Here is a 21,840-nt window from a genome sequence, read left to right as displayed (position 1 = left end):
TTCCATCTCTGGATGCTTCTTTGACTCTTCAGTAAGTTACTACTTCAGAGTGCTGACACCAAATCTGTTCATTCGGACACAAATTCACTTGAGGCAGTTCTACAAAGGTCATCAATGAAATTAATTAAAGAGTAGCATGTAAGTGATGGTAGTTTAAACTAATTGGTGACTTTTCCTTTTCTGCTCACAGTCATTCACCTACAGACCTGTGCATATCATAATCCCCAGCAGAAAATAGTGGCAAAGAGCTGGAAGCCCAAACTCTTCTATCAGCAGACATGGGCTGAGAGGAGGCCTGGAGTGATGTAGGAAATTTCTAGTACATGGTTCCTAGCCATACTTACTGAGGGCATTCCCTACTTTCCATTAAAAATAAAAACTATCTTGAACTCAACATTAAATAATCCAAGTGACATTTCTTAAAACATTCCACTGACATGGAATGAATGCAATTTCCTAGCTACAATACCTGAGAAAGTAATAGCATTGTCTCCAAATTTTCCCATCAGATCTTAGGTCAAAACGTGCATTGCGTACAAGAAACCAGGCTCCAGAATGTTCCTAACCTCTTACAGGTAATTAATGGCAAAGGGTTACAACACCAGCTGTAGAAGTTTTGTTTTGGTTTTTTTTTTTAGCTTGAAGAGTAGCACCTCTAGCTCTTGGTTTAAGTGCCCAGTTTGGTCCCTGGCAGCTGCCAGGCGTGCACTGAACATAAAGGCCATAAAACTCACACACAGCCTATGTGCTACATCTGGGGTGGGGGAACCCAAAAGGAAATGCTCTGGGGAGCCAGCAGCAGAAATTGCTCAGGGAAGGGCAGGAAGAGGGAAAAAGAGCATGTAGGACTGAGAGGCTTGTATAATTTAAATTTCAATTAATTTAAACATAATTTAAACATAATTTAAACTTTAAACAGGGGTCAGTCCTGTATCAAGTTTTGTCGTAAATCAGTGAAGCAAAAAAAAAAAGCAAGCCTGGAAAATATAGTAGAATTTCACTGTGCAGTGTTTAATTCGTGGTATATTTCACTTAGTAGTAAACTGCACAAAAGAGGTTTTCATGGAGTTTAAAATCACACAGACAGCAGCAGCAAAATTAACTCCAAAATTATTTACATAGCTTCTTTTTTCATTAATTTTACTATCCCAAAGTGCAAAAATTCACTGAAGTAGTTTACACAGATTATTTTCCAATTATTTTTTGTATTCCTATCAGAAAAAACCCCTTCAACTTAGCTCAATAAACAGGGCTTGAAAGTTTGATATGTAGAAGAATAATATGCAGACAACAAAATCGTTTTTGTGTTTAAGTGAAATACTTTTTACCCTCATTGATCTCTTATATACAGCATTCCTTTAAAGAAAGGAGCAAAATTCCCTTCACACAGTGTAGCTTCCACTCACACCTTGTGTACCAAATTGAAGAGTTTCAGACTACAACACAGGAAGAAGCTGGCTTTTATGTTCAGCTGCCTTCTCACGGCTCACCTGTGGTGGAACTGTTTCTAAGCTCAGTGTGACAGAGAACAGCTGCATCTGGATGCTCACACCAATAAACCAGCTGCAAAACAGAAAGCTCTCCACTGATGAGCACCAACAATGCAGCTCAGAACTTAGAAATGTTCCAAGGCAGCTGTGCTATAAAAAGACTGAAGGCAGAACAGTGTGAAGTCAGATAATCTTAACCACTTCTATGACTGAATTCCCTTTGGCAGTAGCAGGGAAGTGGAACAAAAATAATACTGGCAGCAATTGGTCAGCACAGTTGGTGATAAAGGGACTGAAGTGTTAATGCTTAAAGTAATTTCTTTATGTAACACTCAACTGGAATGCAGTCAGATGTTTCTGAAAACAAAACCAGAGCTCAGTTACAGCTGTGCTGCGTCTACCAAGGAGAGTATTTTTCTTAAAATATAGCACACAGGTAGTCTCTGTGTGCATGACAGAAACCCTATTTGCTAGACAGGGGGCAGAACCATTGCACAAGTGGCGTGAAAGGAGTATGTGACCTGAAAGCTGCTCTGACAGGCGGGCAGGTTACAGGGAAATTGTGCAAGAAATATTAAGTCTCGGTGAGAGTAAAGAGACAGCTTTTGGAGTTGCAAGGCACCCCTAGTTAGCAGATGAAGAGTGTCTTGCCCTCTGAGAGACTCCTGGAGTGGGAGGAATTCTGGTTTGGAAATAGAGCAGTCCTCACTCCTTTCATTAAATGTAAGGACAAGTAACAAAAGTTGCAGCTGATGCCAGGATGATTTGATGGGCAATAGGGGGTATTCATATGAATATGTCCACAAGGCATCTTGTACACACTTTCACTCTGTCTTCACAAAACTTATATTCAGTACAAAATCCTGACTCTCTTACTGTGGTCCTATCATTCTTTCCTAGTATGCTGTTGGGCTAGCTCAGAATTTCCACCTGAGAGATTTCTGGTGGCTTTGATGAGTGGTGTTATGGCAACTCTGAATTTCCATTTGGGATCATTCCTAAAATGAAATTTCAATTAGCTACTTAAATATGTCTGCTCTAGAAAAAGAAATCTTAGTTATAAAAACTAAGGAAATATCAAGCTGGGGGGAAGAACAGGGAAGAACATTTCGTCCCATCAAAGAAATACTGTTTTGCATGGACCAGTTAGTAGAAGAGCTACACACAGTAGTAGAGCCACAGTAAAGTTGTCTTCAATGGCATTTCTTTTAGCATCTTAGTTTCTTTTTTTCTTTAAAGAGCAGTTCATTCTAGCTTTAGTATGTAAGCTCCATCCTAATAGAATATTTAATTCTCAGCATTTAGCCATATTGTGTTTTACAGGCTTTATTTTGCAAGAGAAGCTTTACCCACAACATTTTTCAAACACACCATTTCACATTTTCATTTCCCCTTCCATAGTTTTTCACTTGTGATCTATAGACACTACACTTTTGCTACTCTGTAGGATTCGGTGAAAGCTAATGAGAAAAGCAGATTTTATTATGTGAGGGGCCTTATGCTTGCTACAAAAAGATTCAAAGCTCCCCTGGAAAAATTTCTTGGAGTCCACAAGCAGAAAAAAGTGTAAAAACATTGTAGTATCTTCTACATTAATTGGTAGAATCACAACTTATCAACAATTGGAAAAAGTCAAATATCCCAGAAACCACATTCTAAATTCTGAATCAGTTTCTCAATCTGGAATTAGGATGAACTGTTTTCAGAAAAACCTATCTTTTGGGCAAGGCAATAAGTTAATTCTTTAGTCACCTAAAGGTATGTTGGATTTCATTACATGGGAAAAATGGTGGTTAAATACAGGTTTGTGAGCAGTTTCAGTTTAGATCAATGCATGTTCTTCCTAAGTTTTTAAGAGTGTTCTGACACTTGTTCTCTAGCCTGAAACGTGACGCTAACCTGTTGTTACTTCCCAGCCTCCAACAGTGGCGCCATTACTCCTGAGTGTGCATGTCCTTTATATTGTGTAAAGTGAGTTGAGATAAAAAGCAATATGAAAAATATTGCTAATCAAATGAGTAAAATGACCACCTTTAGAGGATCACTGCTGAATCTATAAGATAATGTAAAGACTACAATAGAACCTCCAAAGTTGTTTTAAGTTCCCTACTGCACAAATTAGTGCCTGTTCTCATTCCAGCCAGATGGGGCCCTGTGAGAGATGATAATAATACCATACACTGCTTACTTTGATTGGCCTCTTGTTCCGAGTCTTCTTGTCGTTAGTTGTGGAAACTGTTGTCTTATTATCTGCAAATAGATAGAGCTGATATTAAGACAAATGGAAACACACACTTACTAATGCTTAAATTAATATGGACTTTTAAGACAAAAAAGTAGAAAAACTGTACTGTGATGTCTACAAAATATGTGGTTGGAGAAATCAGAAATAAAGCTCTTGATTTATTCCACTTCTGAAGGGGAGGGGAAATATTTTAAATGTCACTATAATTTCATTAACTACCATTAATTTAAATACTTTCAGAAGTTACTGGAATAGAACATATTACCTTTAAAATCTGAGATTAGTTCTGTCTCTTAACTAAGGAGAACTGTAATTAGAATTGGCCTACTACTTATGTCACTTTGCAGGATCAACAAAATTCTCTACAGACCTTCACAAACCAGCCACTAAACACTTCTTGTTCTAAAATATGATTCTCTAAAAAGGTTTCGGTTTTTGACAGGGGCATCACCTCTACCAAGGAAAACTCATCATGGCATTTGTAAAGATACCTCATAATCAATTCATCCTCTATGGAAAACAAGTGGATCTCAGAAACAGCAGGATGTCATTAAGAATCCAAGCTCTAGTGTGTCAGCAGACATTAAAAGAACGTTGCTACTGCAACCAAAACTTCTTCAGGACCAGTTGCATTTAAGGAAATAAATCAATGAATGTAGATTGTGCCTTAAGTCACCAGAGACTCTATCAACCAAGCTAATCCTGATGAAAAAGCTTTGCTGTTGTTGCTGGAAAAAGCTTTGCTGTTGTTGCTGAAGGTGCTGTTGTTGCACCTTCAAGGATTCAACCAGATTCTCACTGGGGTCTGCTGTAGTAGGAAAAGTCTTCTGCCAGAATAGTCATGCAACAAAAAGTGCAGTAAGCCTTGAAGATTTACTTGCAAAGGAGTTCCTTCCTTTTAAAATCTGTAATCCATTTTAATTGTGTTTTTGTTACATAAATCACTAAATGCTTCCTCTTTAGGGGTAACACCAACCAATATTAAAGGAAAACAAGCCTGCAAGATGGAATATAACTGTTCAACTAGGAATAAAGTCAATTAAAATTGATTAAATAATATAGATTTTTTCTCCATTACCCATTTTGCCTCCCTGATAAATATTTAATCCTGACAGATGACTGAAAGCTTTGGAACACGTATTTAGATCAAAAGGTGCTATATAAATATAGACATTACAATGTCACATATTTGACCATTTCTTCAGTACTCTTTGGGGGGTTTTAGCAACAAAGGTACAAAAAAAGGTACAACCATCTTCCCTTAGTATCACATAAAAATTGACCTAAGTTGGTTTCCAAGAGCTTTACACAAGGTGGCTGATGTCAAAAATGCAGCAAAGACTCAGAGTCGCTAGGTTGTTCAGTTTTAATTTCTGGGGCAAAACTTCAGCAAACAGTAAAACACTTTTGTGGAGCTGTGAAAGTTCAGCCTAGCTGTTTGATAAATGAGCAGACAGGCAAGCAGCCCTTCTTTCTTTTTTTGTATGGATTCAATGAAGCCTGCCTAAAGAACACCACATGCTGTTCCAGCTACTGATCTAACATTCCGCAACATCTCAGCCTTCCAAATTCCCTTTAATTACACATTAATCCCACCCCTCTCTCTTTCATTTTCTGCAGACAGGGTTGGGGGCTCCACAAGGCTGTGGGAAAAAAAGGCAGTGTTGAAGAACTACTTTCTGAGGATGGTTTCTTTTGGGCTAGGGGATTTTTTAAAGACTGGTTGTGTTAGTTTTTTGATTGGTTTTTGGGGGGAGTTATTTTGTGTCAGTTGTCATTCAGAAAATACCATCTCTGTCCAAAAGCAGCTCTTACAGCAGTTGATTTAATATTAGAGATAGTTTTCCTCTATTTTTCCTCTAGGAACAGCATCAAACCGTATTACTTTCAAGTCTTCCTAGCAGCAGTGAAGTGTTACAATGCAAACTGTAAATGCTACTTTATGAACCATATGCTGTGGGAGTTACTGGGATTTAAATAAATCAGCCAATTTCTACATACTACAGCAGAGGTGATCAGGAAAACAGAATAATAATGAAGCAGCTGATCAGATGATCCCTTTTTCTTTTCTTTGTTTGCTTTTCAAATCCAGTACATTTGAAATAAATACACCTCTCAGAATGTATCTTAAAAGTATGCATCACTTAGAACACAATTTCCCAGTAATTTACAAAAAAACCCAAAAAGAGAATAATCAAGCAAAGCTTTGGAAAAAGAGTCAGGACTATTTTATCTAATGTTGCATATATAAAATATAAAATGGTATGCTTACACCTAGGTGCTTGTACATATATGCATGGTTATTAATGTCTGTGTTTGAAATGAAACAAGTCAGGTACTAAAAGAACTCTCTGTTCATATAAATGTTTATATTCAGCTATGCTTATGCCAATCTCTGTGCAATGATACTGGTAAAGGCAGGAAGATTACTCTGAAAGGGGAGAGGAAATCAGGCAGGACAAAGTGGAGTTCACTGTGTGCTGAAATCAGTGGAAAAAGCAGAGAACCAAATACGTAGTTTTAAAAATATTTTATCATTGTCAACCTGAAAAATCACTGCACAAGTATCTAATTTTTGGTTTAATGTCTATTAGCTTTTAAAGTTCTAGAGACAAAATGTGTTAACTTTACAGTTGTGTGGGGAGGGAAGTGGGTTCTAATTGCCAGACATGAAAATCTAGGTTTGGATCTGAAAACTAAGTTGGATCATTTTCCTCCCATCACTGCAGTGAGGTTTGCACAAGCAAATGAATCAAGACCAGACCACGCAGTCTGAGCTATTTTCTGAATGGGAAGTCCCTGTTCTCACAGTAGTTCTGGCTTCTCAACAGTAACAGCGGTAAAATCTAACACTGTCCTTCAGTGGAGCTAAAATTTCGTCTCACACTTCTCCAAAGTGACCATAATTCCAGCTGCCCAGTAAAAACTGCTGAGTAAAAAGGTACAGGTTTTACATTTTCCTAATTAAATTTCACCTAAGTAAAATGGCAATTTTGACTTTTGGGCATTATTTTAGGCTACCTGATTTTTAGTTTTGAAACACATGTAGACCAGGAATTTCACATGGAAATAGCTTCTGTCCCTACTATGTTAGCCTCAGAAAAAAATAGTTCCTGCAATTTCTTTCTCAGTTACTGAACTTCAATGTGTTCTCCCTCTCTTTTCTCTGTACTCTGCTTAACACATGATCTTGCCTTCTGCCTACCAAAGATCTTCTATGCCTTCCTTAATTAAAAGCAATAACACGAAGAACTGTTTGATGCCTCAGGTTTTAGATTTTATATTTTCCAGATTCTATTCTGCTTTAGTGTGTAAGTCTAGGCTTCATATTAAGGGACAGTAAGCTCTCACAGAATAGGTAGACAAAACAATTCCTTCTCTGGGGACCCAAGGACAGCCTATCCAGATCTCAGGCCCAAGACCATAAACAATGGTGGACCAAAGAGAGAAAACAAGAAGGATGGGACTTCATGGGCTGAAATTGTAATTGGAAAATTAGTTCCAATATGCTAATGGACCAAAACTTACAAAAGTGTGAGAACCTGTCGTCCATTTTGTGGCCATTTTGGGTTGTGCTGCCCAAGGTGTATCTATCTGAGGCCTCTTAATAAATACCTACTTTATTCTTTCACTCTGTCTAGTCTCTGTTCTAGGTCAGCCTTCACAAGGCTGGTGAGTGCTTACTGCATACATAAAATAAAGCCATTACATTATAAAACAATATGTATATATATATAGTTTACACTTTTTTTCAGAGGACTAGTATGTCCAGGTTAGCATTTGTTGAACATTGCTTCAGACAATCCTGACAAATGGGTTTTGGAATATCTGTGCAGGTCGATCACATGGGGAGATAACATGATTTTTATCCTACTTAAGCTTTTTAAACCTAGCAGAGGTGTCTGAATAAACTTGAATTAAATATCTAGTTACTTGTATTTTTGGTTATTCTTAAGGCAATAAAATTAAATGGGCTTCTTGAGCATCCATGTAAAACACAGAAAACTTTATGAGCAACAACTAAAAAAGATCCTGTAAGGGTCTGTATTAGAGTCTGCACAATTTATTAATTTTAGGCACTGCTAACTGCAGGAGCTCCTTCTGTTACCCACAAATGGCTGCAAGGGTGCATTCTTTCAACCTCATTACTGTCATTTCTGCCCCTGCCTCTCTCCCCACATCTCCAGTTCTGTAACATTCTAACACAAGCAGATCCAGGCTCAGCGTTTAAATGAGGAATTACAGAATCACAGAATGACTTGAGTTGGGACGGATCTTAAAGATCTTCTTTTTCCAAACACTCTGCCATGGGCATGGACATTTTGCTTTCACCACCATGCTGTCACCCATCACTCCTCATTGCATTCACTACCAAACGGTGAACTCTATGTTTCCAAATTATTGCATCTAAAATCATCTATGATATGTCAAAACAAATCAGAGAAAAGAAATCTTATAAAGCATCTTATGTGTCTGTCTTCATGCAAGTAAGGATGGAAGAAACTAGAGACGTCTGGAAATTTCAGAAATAACCCTTTTCCTCCCTCCTTTGTCAAAATATTAAATTTTACTCTGGGGCAACAGGTAGAGGATGTCTTTCCACTAGAATGTTTTAAATTTCTGCTTTTCAAAAGGCATGATGCACCTGATCTAGAGGGATGTTATTCTTCATTACTCATGTTCCTTTCTATTTGATATAATTCTAGCCTTGCTTCTAGAACTTCACAAAGCAGAGAAATAAGATCAAATTAACTGGCAACCCAGCAAATTCACACTGCCAGAATGAGAAGTGGATTCCAGGCAGTGCACTCCCTAGCTCAGTGAGATTCTAGTGAGATTCTACATACTGTGGAATAAATTCTCTTTCCTCCCATAACAATTCTTCATAACAGGGCCTAGTTCTGCTTCTCTCAATTCAGGTTTCAGGTCCCATATCTAGACAGCATGCTTTTCTTTCGTGAAGTGAGGCATAGAAGATATGTGTTTATTTACTAACTTCTATTGTGATGTTTCAGTCTTAATATTCTTTGCCTTGGCAGTAGGAAAAAGTCAGTGATAACAAACATAACTGCATTCTCACAGAGCTATGTTTTCCTTATTCTCACTGCTATGAAACACAAGCAATACTGATGTCCCCAGTCTTTTAAGGGAAAGGGTCTTTGGTTCATTCATCTTTGACCCAGTACTGTTCCTGCTGGGTCTTTCCAGGGTTTCCCCATCAGCTTTACTGCTTTTCAAAATACTCCTCTGAGACAGGTGTTATTATTAACACCTGTGTTAAGAGGTTCCTTTCGGCTCAAAATGGCGTGGGGCTGATTCAGCATCATATTGTCTTGAGGAAATGGTCAAGAAAATTTGCACCAAGAAACATCCATTGATAGGAAAGAACATAATCAAAGTAGCCTGAAACACCATTTCTGTCTCTCAAATCCACCAAACTGTGTAAACAAAAGGAGAATGGGCATGACTGTGTCTATACCTTCTCTACCCCTTGCTTGTTTACTTGCGTGGCCAGGAGGGAAGGCTGCAGTGTACCGGCTCAGTATCTTGGCCGCAGATCTGTTGTCTGTCAAGATTCAATAACCTTCCCATTTCTCTCCACTTACCTTCCTAAGTTTTGGAATAGGGCATGGTCTAACTCTAGGATAAGAACTTGTTTCTTGCACTGATATGGCTCAACTGACACTGCAAAGCAAGGCAGAAAAATCTGCTGGCCTTTTGTCTAATGTCTGTGCCCAACTCTGCTTGCTATGGAGATTAGATTCTGTGAGGAACTCCGACTGAACTGGACACTGCAATGAAGCTTGCGAGACCGCTTCTCAAATTCATCTACATAAAACAATATCCTCCTTCAGCAGTTCCTCTGGCCAGACAGAATTCAGCCTAAGGCATGATCAAACAGATTACTGCACCCCAACAAAGCTGCAAACACTGAGTGCTCTGCCTCAGATCCTTAGCTGAGCTGCACCCACTTTTGGTGCTGACTTGCTGAATCCAAGCAGATCTAAAGCCCTGCACAACTCACCCTGCTCTGTACTGGTGCCAGCACAGTGCCTGCCATCACCCAGCCTATCTGTGGGAAAAGGCTGAGCGCCAGGATCCCTGCACTCTGGCAGACCCTGAGCTGTAAGCACAGCCTCTGGGGCGTGCTGACAAGGCATGAGGTAAAGCAGCCCTGGGGCTAATCCATGCTTAAGGCATAACTGGAAGCCAGATGCTTGAAGTGGCCAAAACACTAAAAGTCCCATTTCTGTAGGGTATTGAGAAAGCAACAGTCACTCCAGAGAAACTGAGGTGTCCTCACTTGTTTTCTTACTCCCCAAGCTCAAAAAGAAAAAGGCAGTGGTCAGTAACCTGCAACACTGAAAGAATCAGCTAAGTAGAGCCAAGGGAGCAAAGACTATTACAGCTATTCTGCAGGATCACCATGGCCCACATCAGCATGACTGCTTGCTTCTGCAGGACTTGTGTTATTATGGTCTCATCAGAGGATCTTGGCCTAGAAGATTCAGAGCTGGGAAGAAAACTCATACTGGTGGTAACTATTCTTCAGTCAGGAATCCTAGCAGTCCAAAAGGGATGAAGGGAAACTAGGGACTGCTCAGATAGCAGTGACAGACTCATTCAGTGCAATAAGAGAAACGACATTCTCACATTTACATTGATATTTTCCCCCAGTTCTATTTTTGTATTCAGTGTTGTAGAAATTGCTCATAATAGAGCAAGTGTTGTTTTAATCCATCAGAAGAGAGCACTAAGAGTAAATTCGGCTTTGCTGTATCAGTTACTATTGAGGCTACTTAAGAGCAAATTGAGAGTAAAGAAATAAACACATCTTCAGAAGAAGTATCTCCTTACGAACAACAGCAGGCAATTTCCTGATATGTGCATTTCAATGCAAAGACAAATCAGAATGCAATCACATCACAATGTCATTACCAGAGAAGATTCAATAAAGGTCTTTTCTGCCCTTTTCAAACTTTAAAATAATATAGTATAACAGCAAGAAACTGTAAAACTTATTTATCCTAGTCATGCTTGGAGGAACAATTCTGACAGCAAAACTTCTGGGCATAGACACAGTGCATCATCATGAAAAAGGAGTCTGGCTGGTACAGCTTGTACCTCACTGGAGCAAAGTAAACTACTGGGGAAAAAAGGTTCTTTCCTAACCAATATTACAAGTCTATTGTGAACTTTGCCTATTATCTAGTGAAATGCATTCACTGGAATGTAATTTTCAATTAAAGCCAGTCGGAGCAACAAAATTTGTGAGAGCATGCATCCATGTTAAACCTCTTTAAGATGCCAAAATGATGTAAAGGGACCTCAGATGGGGAAAATCACCCTGACAAGTGTCACCAACCTTCGTTTCCCTTTTCAAATATTAGTATGTTACTGCTTGTCAAAAGACACGGTAGACACGGGGCACACAGGAAAGCCCCAAAAGAAAAGAAAAGAAAAAGAAAAAGAAAGAAATCAGAAGAGGAAAGTATTTATCCTCCAGGGGGCACATGGGAGTTGGGAAGAACTCAGCTTCATGAGGATGCAAAGTGTCTCAGTGCTCTGGGGGAGAGATGTGGCAGGGCACGGCAGGGGAATTAGCACTGCCCAGTAAATTTAAAGCAATGAACTGAGGACACGGAGGATGGGACAGATCGCTGCAGTTGAGGAAGATTACATCTTCGAGGGTCCTGACTAAAAACCAGTGTACATACAGGGTAACAAAACAAACAAGAACAAAAATCAGTGTTGGAAATAAAAGTGAAAGAGAAGCTGAAAGAATTACCAATGCAGCTAGCAGCTGGGAGGAATGATAGAGCCAGGAGAAGCCTTATGGCACCCACCCCTAAACAGTAGCTGCTGAGGGCTTTGAAAATGCTCAAAACATTCCTGATTTTTTTTATTCAGTGAAGGCCCTTATTAAGAATGATTTAGTTTTTGCGATTAAACCCAGTAAGAACTCTTTGCATAGTGTGTTAATAATCACCAGCATTTTATATTAACATGTTGCTCAGATAAAACCCAAAACAAACATACATCTACAGAACATTCCCTGCAGCAGGCAGGGGCAGAACTTTCAGCTGGAAACACCTGAAACTGCTGTCCAGAGCCCCAAGGTCCCGGAGCAGAGAGGCATTGGCAGCACAGGGCTCAGGGGCACAAGGCTGCCATCCCTTTGAAGTGACCTCAGCAACAGGGCTTTCACTCCTTCTGCCTGCAGACTAATTCTCAGTCTGAACATGTTCACTGTGAGAGAGCTTGTTCTCATCTGCAACATTTAATTGTTAATAACTCAGTGACACACCTGCCCTGCCTCACTGTACCTCCCTGTCTTCTCACTGGTTCTATGGAACATTTTTACTTTTTCTGCCTCACTTTTGCATGGAATCAAAATATAATATGCTTGGCTGTCTACAGCAAGAGCAGGAGTATAACACTGCACTCCTGATGCTGAGCTGTACCTCCTGAATTACTGAGCCCTCTCTAATTACTATATAGTCAAGGTATATAAGAGAATACTAGGTCCTGTCATTAGCACACAATAAAAAGTACTGTAATGACAGACTAGGCAGCATAGCAGATTAGTAAATGCTGGTATAGAAAAAACTGCCTGGATTTTTTTGCATGTTAAATGAGTGAGTAAAACACTAAAATCTTGACTCACAAAGTTACAGCTCCCTTTTTCATATGAGAAATATGATACTAATATCCCATTAATAGCCATAATAGAGTATTCATGACTTTATATACTCTTTGTGTGGCTTAAGTTGCTTTTTAAAAGGTATTTATTTATACAGTATTTCTGTTCTTTGTTCTTCTTGTTCCTTTAATTGCTATTAGCTGGGTTTCTTCAGAAAACAGTCTGTATTACTCTCTGTTAATCTCTCTACTCCCCAGACAAATTTTGGTTTCATTAGTGCAATATTACCAAGTGTCTGAGGTCCAGCCCATGTCCTAGAGGTTTAACAGAAAACACTGTTACTTATTACACTTTGTTTTAATGTGCTGAACTTGACACCTCTTTCTAAAAACTACCAATTTGTTGAAGAAAAAGCCTTAATATTTAACATTGCCTGCAGAGCTAAAGTTTGGAGATGAATCATAAATTCAATGTGGTCTACTGAAAGGCGAACTGCCTACAATTTCACAGAACAACCAGCTCCTTTCTCTGGAGGAAATGACAGCTGCAGGGCTCCTGATGTTTCCCAATGAGGGAAAACGTGTGCAGGGTCTCTGTTGCAGCAGCTAAGTGCAGAATGCCTTAAATAGCACCTATTTCACTGCACTGCTCCAACTGTCTCCAAGGCATTTATGCAACTCACCTTGCCAATATGGTATTTAAGTCACACAATAACCAATGTTGACTAAAACTTTGTACATGTACATGCTCCAAAGGAGAAGCTGACTGCAAGATACTGAGAGAATGCAGAATGTACTATGCAGTACATTTTGTTAGCAGGAACAGGCTGGAAAGTATCAGTGGGGTCTGCTCAGGTTCTGCAGATGGAGAAGCTTGTTTCACTTCAGTATTTTCCCCCAGCTGTCTGAAGTTCCTGGACATACCAGTGGAGAATTGCCAGTTCCCAGATGCAGAAGTTATGGCCACCCAAAGTACTAGTGCGAAACAGCACCATGATGATTGTGTAGGGCTTCTTCTTCTCCACAAAAAAAGTAAAAAGTTTCATGCAACACTGCTACAGAACTCTTTTGCAACAGAGAGGAAAACACTTGGACCACAGCACATGAAAACCACATTGCAATGCTGTGATTTTTTTTAATGGAAACCATAGTACCTGTCCTGCTAGGTCAAGGGACTCCTACCAATGAACAGGTCTACATATGAGAGGCAGGAGAGGAGGGATATGAAGTATTAAACAGGATAACAGAACTGCCACATACTGATAAATGGTGAAAATCCTAATAAATTTATGTTCAGGTGGAAAAATTCTGGAATATTTACATTTTACAATTTACAGAAGTTTTTAGCAGCAGCAGCAGAAGTAGAATTGTGTAAACTTGAGCCATGTTCCAAATGTGTGAGCCTGCATGAAATCTGTTTCTTATTTTCACTGTTCCTAAATTACATGTTGCCACTATACTTATCACTTGGTAGCAATAATGTGTACAATGAACAACTTCATTCACAGTTCTGCAGTATTTAAACAGAAACCTGACACAAAATCTACTGAGTTATGCAGGTCTTCAAGACACAACAAACATGGTAATGTTACAACACAGTACACTTTATTTTCCTTTCCGAACTGCCTGACCTAAAGATGCACTATAGAAAATGTCACCTCATTAAATACATCCTTCACCCATTCTTTACACAGGCACTTACCCTAGAAACATTTTTCTTTCTTTGAATACCCAGAAATTCTATAGAACAAATGTTGCAAACACTAAAAGAGAACAGCTTACAGGACAATGGGCTTCAGATTCATGCTTGCAAGCAGTGGCAAACTCTACACTTTGTATTTTTCAGTCTACAGGTTTTAAAGTCTTGTGACACATTTTAAGGTAGAATTTCAGTTTTAAATATTATCCTGTTTTTCACTGAGAGGAAAATATCACCTGACCAGCAAATCCAAAGTACAAACTTTATGTAACCTTTTAGCCAGCTGTTAACATCTGCTACCAGTGTAGACTTTTGCTGCTCACACCCAGATGATGCACAGCTATTTCTGTACCAGGAGTGCATCTCCACTGTGAATCTGGAGCTAACCAGAGTGGCTCTTACTAGAGCAGAATTGGAAAGGGAAGCACGAGGAATCACAGTGAGAAGATAACTTAGATAGCTTGGCAGCCTGAACCTGCAGTGCACACAAAAAGCAGCTGGATGTTTTCCGCGCTTTCATATCTGGAGGCATTGTACTCTACCATGTGAATTTGCCACATCATTTGAGATCATTAATTCAAGGATCTCCATATTATGCTTACAAGAACAGCACAGACATGCTCCAGAATTCAATTTTACCCTTCTGTTTTTAAAAATTATACATTTGTTTAAGCAGTGCAGGTCATAATGCAGATGCATTTACACTGGCTTGTACTGAAATTCCAATTCAATTTTAACTGCCCATTTTTTGTACCATATCACCATCAGCTAGGCTGGGGACTGATGTACTCTGAAGCCTAGCCATGTTTAGAAGTTATTCCAACCATCAAAATACTTACAATCTTAGCCTTTGTCCCATAACTTAAATACACAAAGAGATTTCATTCATACACTTCTGTCTCTAACAGTAAAAGATTTAGATCTTTTCAGTAGTGCAAATTCACCTGAACCAGGTGAGATTGTAAGGTGTCATACAGCAATTTAGACTTACCTTCCCAAAACTGGCAGCATTAACAGGTTGTGTGTCGTTTTTCTCACAGAAGTCCAAGTAATGCATGTAGAGAGCACTTCGAGGAATGCAAACACCTTCTGCAATCTCATAATTCTCCTCCAGCCTTAAAAAGCAAATATAAAACAGAGAGAACTGCAAGTATGTTGGACGTCCTGTATAGTAAATAGTATACAAAGCTTCAACTTTTAAGACCAAACATTCTGACTTCCTCTTGCCTAGTAAATTTTGTTGGCTTTGTTCCTAAATGTCCTTTCAATTCATTCCCATAGTACTTACTTGCTTCATTTGGTTCATACTTGTTATCAAAACCATAGGCTGTGAGTTCCCAGCAATCTGGTATACCCTAAAAGCATCCTGCAGTAAATAAATACAAGTAAAACCATGAAACAATAAATACTCACTGAGGGGAAGCATTCTCTCCTTTACAGAACACATCACCTTTGCTTCATGATACTCTTTTCACTCTTGTCCAGCTGCAAAATTGCTTACCTTGAGGAAGCAGGTATAGCTAAAGCAAATAATTTGCTACTACTCAAGAGCATCCACAAAATCTTATTGTGCAATATTTTCTTGGTATTGTATACGGGAAAAGTGAAAAATAAAAAAAGAAACCACAATCTGGATACAATGCTGGAAAAACCTCAGTGAATTAATATTCTTTTCTACCTTTTAGAAACTATCCTTATTTTTTCATAAAAAAATCCCTATAAAAATATAACTACAAAGTTTTAAATTATATGTCAAATATATGAGCAGGCATACGCTTCATCTTTAAAGCTTCAAACTGGTCTCATTACAAATCTATAGATTAGCAGAAACATTCTTTTGAAATGCCATTTTTATGGTTGCTGACCCAAAAAATCTTCAAGAGATATTTACATACACACTTAACATTAAACCACAATTAATCTTGTCATTGATGGTGTCAGTCATAGGCATCTACTGTCACAAGTGTGCTTGTCTGCCTTGCTGGGTAAGGGAAGAAGTTAGGTGTAACTTCCTCTAAACTGAATTAAAAAATAAATACGTATTCTCAAAAAAAAATCCAGTTTTACATAAAATAATCCCCTGCTATTTGTTAGCTGCAGAACACCTTCCAAATATCTTGTTTCTTTCCTTCACTGCCTTTTTGAGGATCTACCTACCTTCCATTTCAGTTATCATTATAATTTGTGACTGCAAACTATTTTAATAAGACATCCAGCTAGATGAATGGAATCAGTTTGTATGGGCAACATCTATTCTTTCCTGGTTTCTACAGAAATATCATCATGGCATCTTTCCTCAATTTCATAGTGCTCTAACAAAACCTCCTTTCAAAACCTGGAGAGTTCGTTTGTATACTATAGCTGCTAATTGGAATGTCAGCTTCCGTGACCAAGACAGGACAGAAAGAAAAGCAGTTAATTATTTCTCTTCATATCTGATGAATTTTTCTATTTTTCTCCTCTCTTTCACAGAGAGTCATTAGTCTGACACTGAAAAATGAAATGCCCCATTATACCTGAACTTTTTTTAATGATCAAAAACCCATCTTGCTCCACTTCTTTTATTTTCCTGTCTTTTATTTAACAACTTTATCATATTTTGAATCCAGCTTCATTCTACAGTATTGTAGAAAAAAATGGAATGCAATCTCCTACCTAACAAATCATTACCAGCTACAAATATATACTTACAAATATATACACATTTTATACAGTGTTGTAATAAACCCATGTGAAATCCAGTAGCTCACAATGAGACCTTTTGTACTACTACAATATAGGAACAAAGCTCCTAATCTTTCCACAGGAAAGGGAATTTTATCTGTCCCTATTACTGCTTTCCTCCATATACCCTTACATAGTTCTAGATTAAATGAGATTATTCTATATCAGAGTCACATCTGTGTTGTTGTTACAGATTTACTTTTATATCTGAAGGCTGTGATGTTAACCACTGTTAATCACATAGATTCTAGAACAGATTAATTTTTATGGAGTATAACAACATATAAAGAAGTATGAATCTGGGGAGAATTCATTCCCTCACTGTACTTTACCTTGCTCTTTTAAAATTATTTTTATAAATGTTGCAGAGAATAGAATAGTTTTGTTGACTTTAGCTTCAAAATACTGTTATTATTCAGAGTACCTACACTGTAAGCCAACAAACTGGGGGGATTAGGTTGTCTGTACTTTGAATAATTCTGTGTTTGGGGAAGTAAATACATACACACACCAAAATGAAGTAAAATAAAGTTTCACACTTACACCTTGGTCAACCAGTTCACCACTGAAATAAACCAGTTCAACACTGAAATTAACATTTTAGAGCCAAGCTATAGCTTTACAAATAATAATGAGCACAGGAACATGGAATAAGCACAGAATACCAGGTATTGCTATATTCATGCCTTAACAGTTAAATTCAAGCTTGTATAGTTTCCCAAATTATGATGGATTTGGCAGTTTCCTCAATTATTATGTATTTGGCAGTAATGTTACATTTACCAGGCCTTTCACTTCATTTTGTGTCATCAACGAAACAAAACAAAAGCATCATTCCTGTTTCCAGGAAAAGGCTATTTAGCCAGGCTCACAGTCATCCAGACACGATTCTTGGCTTCTTCAGTTAATCTTCATCCTCCACATTTAAAATGTTCAACATATTTCACCTTTAGAGAGGCACAAATACTAAGGATATCTCCCCATGGGATTGATACAATTTGTTCTTTACAGCAAGATTCCAGACAAGGAATAACTAATAAAGATGATGGCAATATGAACCAGTGAGAAAATGTACTTATTTCGCTTGTCTTTGCTATGCTTTCCCTACTCCTTTTTCCTCTTTTTTTTTTCCACCTGACATTTCCTCAATTTCTGTTTTTCAACACTCCATCACCTTCACTAGCTCTAACTGGTAGTAGCATCTAACAGTAAAAACATGACCAGTTTTTACTTGGCAGACACTAGATGCTGCAGATAATTATGAGGTCTCCATTTGCCAGAACAAGGGCAGTTTGGCACTGTATCCTGAAAACAATAATTTACCCCACCAATTCCACCTCTTGAATCCAGCCCAGAGATCGTGTTTAGAAGACAGGACACATGCTTGCCCAAAGAATACACAGATACATTTTTTAGTCTTCCCTGAGTGGGCAAATACTTGCTGTGAGGCCTGATATTCTGCTTTTGGCTGGGAAACTTTTTCCTAGTGCCTGGTGCTGTGATTTGGGTTTAGTATAAGAATAAAGCTGGTAACACTTTCAAGTGTTGCTAAGTTGTGCTTACCCCAAGTCAAGAACTCTCTAGTCTCCCACATTGAGCCAGAGAACAGCAGCATAAGAAGCTGGGTGTGCCCACAACCAGACCAGCTAACCTGAACAGGCCAAAGGAATATTCCCTACCACAGAACATCACACCCCATAAATAATCTGGGGGGAGTTGGCTGTGAGGTGCTGATCACTGCTCAAGGACAAGCTGGGCCTTGGTCAGCAGGTGGTGAGCAACTACATTGCACATCACATTTTTTCTTGGATTTTATTACTCCTTTTCCTTTTCATTAACACTATTATTATAGTTGCTATTATTATTTTCTTTTACTTTAATTATTCATCTGTCCTTACCTCAGCCTATGGGTTTTACTTGTACCTTTTCTCCTCCTAGTGAGAGCAGGGAAGAGGAAGGAGTGAGTGAGCAGGTGTGTGTTACTTGTTGGCTGAGGTTTAACTACTACACCTGAGCAAAACTGTCCAGCATGTAAAGCTACACCTCCAGGAAGTGCTCTGTGAAGAAATTTTACAGTGCTGATTACAACAGTTTACCAGCCTGGGTAAACTGGGTGATGGGTTCTACTGCAGTACAAATAACACAGTGCTAATGTGTCTGACTTCCCAGAACAGTGCACATCTTCATCCAAAATAAGCTTGCTATTTTAGCACTCACACCCTAACTTTTGAGCTTCTCATTTTATTTAGTGTATCAATTTCTCCAGGAAATACCAATTCAAAACTGCAGTATATATGCTGAAAAGCATATGGAAACTACAAGAAAATTGTTCTGTAGGTATGGCTCAAAAGCTGGGAAAATTTTAACCTACATGCCTGTTAATAAATTCAGCCAATTGTATAATTCAGTTTTAAAGCAGCTGAAGATTTTAAACATGAAACTTCTTTGCTTTGTGTTAACTCATGGAATTTTGGGTGGAAGATGAATGGAAGAAGTTGCAGATGCTCCAGAAGACTCAAAGGGAAGAAAATTTGATATATTTCAACATGTAAGGAACATAATACAATAGACAGGTAGTAAGACAGTACACTAGCAAGAGAGTAGGGAAGGAGTTGCAAGCAGCCTTTTCAGAACCAGAATTCTGGAATTCTACTGCAAACACAGCTGAATGAGCATTAGTGTGCACCCTACATTCCAGCAGGGCTCAATATCCCTGGAGTTTAGGGATTTACTAACCTTTATGACTGATGAAGCTTGAAAACATTTGGCAAAAGACTGTTTACAGTATTTGCATGTTTTCTGTTGGGAACAGTATTAATGGATGTTCTAATTAATGCCAGCTTCTTGGCTACGACATTATTTGCTCCTGTGGAAAAGGCTCTTGACTGACTTCACTGCAAAATAAACACTGCTCTGAATCTGGGACTGGTAAGACCTGCTTACTATTTTATTTTAGCTAGATAGTTCTTTATTATCCTGTTTGAACTGTGTTGAAGCTGTGAGACTTAATAATGAAAAATAACAAATGACCACTACGACGTTTCATTATTATTTTAATTTTCTCCCTGTATGTAGTTACTATTTTTCTTGAGTGTCTGTTAAAGAAAAGTCCTTCACTTTTCTTGAACTTCTGAAAAACAGAACTTTTGTGATACATTAGGTACAAAGAAACAATAGCTCCAAACTAAATGCCTTTATTTATATTTGTCCATCTCATTATTTGCTTTGAAAGTGTCTGTAAGTTTCTGAATACTGGCAGCAACCTAGTCAAAATCAACCCATAATTCTTCTGGTTTTTTAGTCTAAAATCTCACCAATCAACTTTAAAAAGCAAATAATCTTAATTATTTAAGAAATAATCTAAATAATTTTTGCATGTTTCACAGAGTCATGTAATTTCACAGGCAGAAAAAATGGAGTAAAATACACTGAATTAATTATTCTTTTCTGTTTTTTTCAGTGAAATCTCCCAAGAGACTGACAAAAGCAGAGAAAGAAGTTTGCTTTTAAAAAACTCACAGTTTTTACCAATAATCTTATCTTTTTAAATATCTAAATCAAGGCAAAAGTCAACAAAAGTCTAAGAGATAGCCCTATAGCAAGGGATGTCAGAATTAGAGGTACATATTACAGAACATGCAGACTAAAACACTTCTGCAAATCACAGGGAACAGCACTTATTTTTATAGCACTGCAGACTAACTCTCAAACTATCTTTTCTCTCTTCCTGATTACCCTTCCTTTTTTCTCCTCACTAATTTTGCAATCAAACCTCAAACTCTTTCCTTTTGTTGTCTTCTATGTTAAATTACAGAGATCTCATGTCAGTAAAACAGTTGGTATGGGTGGGCTTCATCAGACACTGAAACAAATATGAGTCTTGAACAAAAAAAGCTCAGTACTAGTTTTCTTTTTGCAATAAATGTAACAATGATGACAAATCACAAATAACCAGCTGGCAGGGTGGCAAATAAATACGTTAAGTTGATGTTCTAAACTGTATCAGAAGTTTCCTCTGTTCAAACAAATCCTGTAAGACATTTGTTGAGAAATGCTGTGCAGATTACAAACGGGCACATGAAACACTTACAGTAAAAGGATCTTTAGAACTCTAAGATGGCCAAGAGCTCTATTCCATCATCTGGAAAATGCATTAGAAAAAAAAACACTAATAGATTTTCTTGATCTTTTTAAAAGGCATCTTACCATTGCAGTGTAGCTGGAGTTGAATGTGGTTTTGATGCTCTATTATTTTCTTTTTCCTCATCTGTTAAGAAACAAAAAAAGCTGTGTGATTTCATCAGGAATTTCTTAGGAATTCATGAACTGTTTTTTAAAAAGAAATACTGTTTGAATGGTAAGAATTTTTTTAACTAATTAAAATAAATTTTAAAACAATTAAAATGTGCTCAAGTGCCAAAGCTTTCTCAAAATTCTGGCTAAAATTCAGAAATGTAAATAATGATGTTCCCTAAACTACCATCTGTAGATACTGCTTAAGGCAGTAAACTCTGCAAATAGCACTGATAGCAGGAGCAGAGTGGTGCCTAGGAATATTGACATTGAAAAGGATAAATTTATATGGAAAAAAAGCAACTCTTAGATCTCTACCAGCATGTGAGAACACGTAAACATTCACTCACTATAAGGGAACTGTTGCCTTGCACAAGTTTTATATTAGATAAGGCATTTAAACTAATGGGGTACACCCATTGTTTGATCTTAACATAAGGTAATTATTAGATGTTTATAAATTTACAAGGATTAATTCTGAATGAGAATAAGTGTATATTCTGTTATATACTTTATTCCTTTTCAGGTGATTTCTCTGATAATTTTCCCCATTAACTGTTTCCAAGCAACTCTGGTTTGCTGACTTTCCAAAAATTCAGATAAAAGATGAATAAAGAAAAAGGTAATTAAAATAAAACTTCAAATATTGGATTCTTCATAGGAGGCATTTGTTCTTTTGAAAAAGTTTGGAAATCTGTATAGAATAATTCTGACTAAATTGTGTTTTATTAAACATATGAAACATT

General features: G+C 37.8%; 1 protein-coding gene across 4 annotated transcripts in view; it reads right to left on the bottom strand.

The window, feature by feature from the left end:
• Positions 1-21,840, bottom strand: part of RFX4 (regulatory factor X4) — an 88,051-nt gene that overhangs the window by 40,110 nt on the left and 26,101 nt on the right. For 3 of the 4 annotated variants that reach the window (XM_026795949.2, XM_026795948.2, XM_074539290.1), the window contains 3 exons: positions 21,008-21,068; positions 15,069-15,192; positions 3,679-3,740 (listed from right to left, as the gene is read on the bottom strand). In XM_026795949.2, the coding sequence (XP_026651750.2) occupies positions 3,679-3,740; positions 15,069-15,192; positions 21,008-21,068 (247 nt within the window). Of the gene's footprint in view, positions 1-3,678; positions 3,741-15,068; positions 15,222-21,007; positions 21,069-21,840 lie in introns of all 4 variants that reach the window. The other variant, XM_026795950.2, reaches the window with a different exon arrangement.

This window comes from Zonotrichia albicollis, chromosome 4 (assembly GCF_047830755.1).
Source record: "Zonotrichia albicollis isolate bZonAlb1 chromosome 4, bZonAlb1.hap1, whole genome shotgun sequence".
Classification (NCBI taxonomy): domain Eukaryota; kingdom Metazoa; phylum Chordata; class Aves; order Passeriformes; family Passerellidae; genus Zonotrichia; species Zonotrichia albicollis.
Note: the sequence above shows the minus strand (reverse complement) of the source record. Positions and strands in the feature narration are given on the sequence as shown.